We start from the raw sequence: 6000 nt of genomic DNA, 5'->3' as shown, positions 1-6000 counted from the left end.
TTTTTTTTTTTTTTTTTTTTTTTTTTGCCACACCATGCAGCTTGTGCAATCTTAGTTCCCTGACCAGGGATCAAACCCCGCCTTCCTCAGTGCAAGCACTGAGTCACTAACTACTGAACCACCAGGGAATTCCCAAGCTTAATTACATTTAGAATGGAGAACATTTGACTTAAGTCCTCACAAATAACACCTGGATGCTGAAATTTATACATTGTTAGGAACTCCCCATCATTGTTCTAGGGTATTGCTTCCTCATTCATTTCTTTCTACCAATTTTTAAAATATTTACTTATTTATTTATTTTGGCTGTGCCGCGTCTTAGGTGAGGCACACAGGATCTTTGTTGAGGCATGCAGATTTCTTAGTTGTGGCATGCATGCAGGATCTAGTTCCCCGACCAGAGGTCGAAACCGGGCTCTCTGCGTTGGGAGCGCAGAGCAGAGTCTTACCCACTGGACCAGCAGGGGAGTCCGACTTTCTACCAATTTTGTCTTTTAATTCACTTCCTTCGTGAGGGAATTCCTGGCTTTCCAGAGGTTAGCAGTGCTTTCATTGCTGGGGCCTGGGTTCAATGGTCGGGGAACTAAGATCCTGCAAGCTGTGAGGCAAGGCCAAAAAACTCCAATTCTCTGTATTCATGAATATATTCCACAGTATTTTATAGTTTAGTCATAATGTTTGCCTGGGGAGTTCTGCTCCGGTGGCTGGTACCTCTAAGATCCAGTAGTAATTTTGGAGAGATGGAAATGCCACAGTAAAGCTTTGCTCTTGTACTGCCACTCACAATAGGCCTGTGTTTTTTTCCCCCTAACTCTGGATAACTGAAGAGGACTGATAATTGGATACATTCTAGTAGCAAATGGGAGATCCTACTGAAACCGTGTAACTTGGAGTGGGACTTGAACCCACAGGCCGGGATCCAAACCCAGCCAAAACCCAGATTGGGACTTGAACCCATGGTCTTTTAACGGAGATCACACCTAGCCTCAGGACTTAATGAAGCTCATGTTCTTGATGTCTCATCGCAGAAAGAATTCAGTGAGAGACGAAGTGATAGGTAAGAAGTGGATTTATTTAGAGAGAAACACACTCCATAGACAGAGTGTGGGCCATCTCAGAAGGTGAGAAGAGCACCAGGGTAGGGGGGGTTGTCAGTTTTTATAGGGGTGGGTAATTTCATAGGCTAAAGAGTGGGAGGAGTATTCCAGCTATTTTGGGGAAGGGGTGGGGATTTCTAGGAATGGGGCCACCGCCCACTTTTTGACCTTTATGGTTGGTCTTGGAACTGTCATGGCGCCTGTGGGTGTGCCATCAGCTTGCTGATGTGTTACAATGATCATATACTGAGGCTCTAGGTCTAGTGGAAGTCGACTTGTCCACCATCTTGGACCTATTTGGCTCTAATCTGTTTATGTCGTGTCCTCGGGCTATTTCCCAGACCGGGGCACGAACCAGTGTCCCCTGCATCGGCAGGCGGACTCTCAACCACTATGCCACCAGGGAAGCCCCTATGTTATTCTTTTAAAGGTTGTGCCCTGACCCCTTCTCTCCTGTTTAACTACTAGGTGGTAAAATTTCTTAAGGAAGCTACAAAATGGATAGAGCCTAAATAAAGTCATGCAGAACTGAACACTGCCCTTAGTGCTGCCTTTGCCCTCAAATCTTTAAACACCGACTCAGGAATTCCCAGCACCTTGCATCTCTCAATCATCCACAACACTCCATGTCTTCTATCTTCTCCTCCAGGAAATCTTTCCATTGTGTAGTTGAAGAACGACTCTGCATAGATGGAATGAATGGTAACATTCACTTTTAAATGGGACTGTCTGGAGACAAACCAAAAGGTAATTCTGGCATAAGGAATTGTAGGCATGGTGGCAAGGCTGTGAGAAAAAGGCTATGGAAACTTGAGCTATTCAGGTTTAAAAGCTAGTGTCTTTGTAGGGCATCATGAAAGCCTCAGCTCAATGTCACATACCTAAGGGATTTCTAAGCCCATCAATTCTAAAGTAGCTTCCCTCCATATCAAAGTGTTCTGTTTCCTTCATGGTACTCATCATTCATCATGTGAAATGATCTTATTTATTGCTTTACTTGATGGTTATCTATCCCTACTAGAATATAAATTCTATGAGGTAGGGATTGGCTTAGTCCATTGTATTCCCAGAACTGACACAAAATGAGGACTCAGTACTGTAGATAGTTGTAAACAAAAGAATCGAATGAACACTTATACAGACATACCTTGATTTACACACAATCAAGTCATTTAAATTGCTTAGGGGGAGAAGAATATGTATACTAGCTATCTAGAAAATTACAGTACACTGTTTTTACAAATGTAAAATAGTATCCCTTAACCACTTTTTAAAAAAATTTGAGGAAAAAAAAAAAAAATAAAAAAATAAAAAATAAAAAATAAAAAAAAAAAAAAAAAAAAAAAATTTTGGGGCTTCCCCGGGGTCAATCAAGTCATTTAAATTGCTTAGGGGGAGAAGAATATGTATACTAGCTATCTAGAAAATTACAGTACACTGTTTTTACAAATGTAAAATAGTATCCCTTAACCACTTTTTTAAAAAATTTGAGGGCTTCCCTGGTGGCACAGTGGTTGAGAGTCCGCCTGCCGATGCAGGAAACACGGGTTCGTGCCCCGGTCCGGGAGGATCCCACATGCCGCGGAGCGGCTGGGCCCGTGAGCCATGGCTGCTGAGCCTGCGCGTCCGGAGCCTGTGCTCCGCAACGGGAGAGGCCACAACAGTGAGAGGCCCGCGTACAGCAAAAAAAAAAAAAAAAAAATTTGGATTCTGCAAGTTTTTCATGAGGCTTTCTTAAAAAAGTGGAATCTCATAAATTTCATTCAAATTCTAAGCGAGGTGTTCTGTATCCCCTGTATGTGTAGAACATGACAAATATTCACCAAATACGTATTCATTAAAACTTGAGTTTAAAAAAAATCCCGTACTTAATTTTGAGTTCGCCACATTATTTAAAAAAGTCAATATGCATTATTGTGTAACGCATTTCAAATTTTAATATATTTACTTGAAATGCTATTTAAAGCCTATTTATTGGAGTGTGTTTTCAAAGACTTTAAGATGTTCCTTACCACAGCTGACAAATATAGTAACTTTACAGAATTTTTAAAGAATGTCTTAAGCGCTGAAAGAACTACATGCAGTGTGCATGTACTTTCACAAGGAAGGATCTAAAATTGGTGGTCACCACCAGAAAGAGGGTTATTTATTCTCTGATCGCCAGTAAAATTAATAGGCCCGTGGCCAGGAGTAGGCCCCTGGCTGAACCCATCCTAAGGGGACTGCGTTGCTTGGGAAACCAAAGAGAAGTTTGGGGTCATTTGATCTGGAGCCCAAGACCACATCCTTCAAGTTCTCCAGCCCTCCAAATCTACTAAAGAAGGGGGAAAAAAGAGAGAAAGAATAAGGGAGAATAGGGGGAATGAGGGAGAGAGAAAGAGGAGAGAGTGGGGGAGAGGAGAAAGAGGGAGAGAGATGGGTGGGGTCCTGCCCTGGAAAGAGCTGCGCTCCAAGCCCCGCCCCCGTTTCCCTGGTAACTGGGTAAACAGACCTCCATCATCTTTTCCCCAGGGAATTCTGCTAGGTGTGAAGTGGCGGGCAGGAAGCAGTGGGCAGGAAGTCTGAGTGGAGATGTGCTCTTTCGTAAGAGTGGGGTCCCCCAAAGGGTTGGGGCGCTCCAAGGGATTGGGATCTTCCCTCGAGCCAGGTGCAGCTTACCCCTTAGAGATGAGTGCCCTTGGAGGAATGAGGGTATCTGAGAGGAAATCTCCCCTGAGCATGGACGTGGCACTCACCCGGGAAGGAAAAGATGACTTAGGAGAGAGAAGGGTCTTCATGGGAACAACATCTCCCACGGAGTTGGGGCTCAGAGTGGGATTAGGAAAAGAAGATTCTCCATGCAGTAATAAATATGAGGAGAGGATGGCTTCACCAGAAACAAAATATCCATCGAGCAATGGGCTTGATATAAGATTAAAAAGACAGAATATTTCTAGGACTTTCATGGACGGGAGTAATTTAGGAGTCAGCAGGGTCTCAGCCTCACAGGAAACAAAATGTCCTCTGAGAATGTTGCCAGGAAGAGCAGGTTTAGAAAATGAGCGTTTTCTGGCAGGGTGTCGTCCTGGAAGGGTAACACAGTCTCCACTGGGCCTGGTGTGTGAAAGTCCACAGGCTCTAGGCAGCAGGAGATGTCCTGTGGCTGGTGACCCTGAAGAGTTAGGGGCTTCAGTGGGGAAGCAAACTACTTTGGGTATGGAACCTAGACAGGGACTGGAAAAGGAGTCCACCTGTGTGGTGATGAAGCCCAGCATGGAGATGCAGCCTTCTGTGGAGGTGGACATGGGGTTCCCCCAACCAGAGGATCCAGATGAAACTAAGCCTACAGAACCCCAAATGGGCTTGGTGATAGAACCTTCTGAGTGCCAGTTGGCTCAACAACCTGAAGAGCAAAGGGAGACTGAGAACATTGAACCAGGAGTAGAACCTCCAGATCGCATCAGACCCATATACTCTGGGAAATTTTTTGATCGGTTGCCTTGCTGGCCAAGTGTAAGTTTTTTCCTAGTACTTTCCGTAGGAACTATGTCTAGCCATGTCTCTATCAAGATGATAAACGAGTGAGACTTGTTTGGATTTGCAGAGTCAAATTGCAGAGATTTTGTTGAGATTCTGATATTCCTTGTCCCAAGAGACTCTTTCCAGCTGTTATTCTGTCCGATCTCCTCTGACTCTCTGCCTTCTTTTCTAATGTCAGCTTTGTTTTCTGTGCACACGAATGGGTCCTCTTGATTTCTCCCTCCTTTCTCCTTTGACCGACATTTCATTCCTCAATCTGCATTTTCTCAACCCTCCAACTGTAATACATGTTATATCCTAATATTCATGTACTTTTTTCAAAAACAGTTTGCTTTTTCTATTCATTATTCTGTTAGTTATTTATTCTTTCAGCAAAGACTTGTGGTGGTCCTTATGCTGGGTCCAGGGCACTATCAAATGAGAAGCACATGATTCTAATCCCATGGGTTTAGGCTCTCACTCCAATGTTGGAGGCAATAACTAAACAAATATTATATAGATGTCTGAATGCATAGAAAACAAATTCTTCCTTAATAGAAGTACACTCTAAATATGAAGCGCAATGGAGAGTTTGGACAATTGTTTTGGAGGAGATAGGAAAGGCTTTACAGAGCAAGTAATATTTCAGCTAATTTAGAAAGGTGTCAGTAATTGTCAGATGGAAACGGTTGGAGCATCTTGGGCAAAGAATGGCATGGAGTATGACCAAAGCTTCTTGTGTTGGGAGGTATAAGCAATTCTGTTTAGCCAGCATGGTGGTAAGAGATGAAGAAGAAATCTAAAGGTCCCGAATGCAGGGGTAAAACGTATGGGTACAGAAGCAATGGTGGATCTTCATGAGGGAAGAAATGAATAAAATTTGCCTTTTGGAAAGATAATTCTGATATCAATAATAATGGTGGACTGCAAGGGGAAGATATTGGATGACAGGAAAAAGTTAGAAGGCTATTTCAAGGTAATGATGGCCTGAAATTAACGTAGAGTTGGAAAGAATTGGAGAGGAGAGAGCAATTCTGAGAACCTTTTAGGAGATGGTATTGTTAAGAACTGCCATCCAGTTGTGGATCTATGTGGTGAAAGAGAGGGAAGTTGATGGATGACTTAGGAGTTTCTAGTTTGATAATGAGACATCTTCTGGTTCGGTGACACATGAATATCTGGTGTTGGCCATCCTGAGTTTCAGTTATTTACAGGGTATCAGATGAAAAAGCCAGGCAGACAGTTGGAGCCATGGGTGGAAATGGGACAAAGAAGGTCTAGGCAAGATCTTACTTTGGGAAACACATGAGATGATCAGAGAAAGAAATGTCAACTAGGTGAGTTCTTGAGGACAAGGATTTTCTCTTATTTATCATGTAGCTTCATGGCATATCATGATGTCCAG

General features: G+C 43.1%; 1 protein-coding gene across 1 annotated transcript in view; it reads left to right on the top strand.

The window, feature by feature from the left end:
• Nucleotides 1-3668: 3668 nt before the first annotated feature.
• EFHB (EF-hand domain family member B) overlaps nucleotides 3669-6000 on the top strand; it is a 49123-nt gene continuing 46791 nt past the window's right edge. Inside the window, exon 1 of the mRNA XM_024742053.1 lies at nucleotides 3669-4589. Coding sequence (XP_024597821.1) covers nucleotides 3669-4589 — 921 coding nt within the window. The remainder of the gene's footprint in view (nucleotides 4590-6000) is intronic.

The sequence above is a fragment of the Neophocaena asiaeorientalis genome, unplaced genomic scaffold (genome assembly GCF_003031525.2).
Source record: "Neophocaena asiaeorientalis asiaeorientalis breed wild unplaced genomic scaffold, Neophocaena_asiaeorientalis_V1.1 scaffold154, whole genome shotgun sequence".
NCBI classification, from domain to species: domain Eukaryota; kingdom Metazoa; phylum Chordata; class Mammalia; order Artiodactyla; family Phocoenidae; genus Neophocaena; species Neophocaena asiaeorientalis.
The sequence above is the reverse complement of the archived record's forward strand: the minus strand, read 5'-3'. Positions and strand labels throughout refer to the sequence as shown.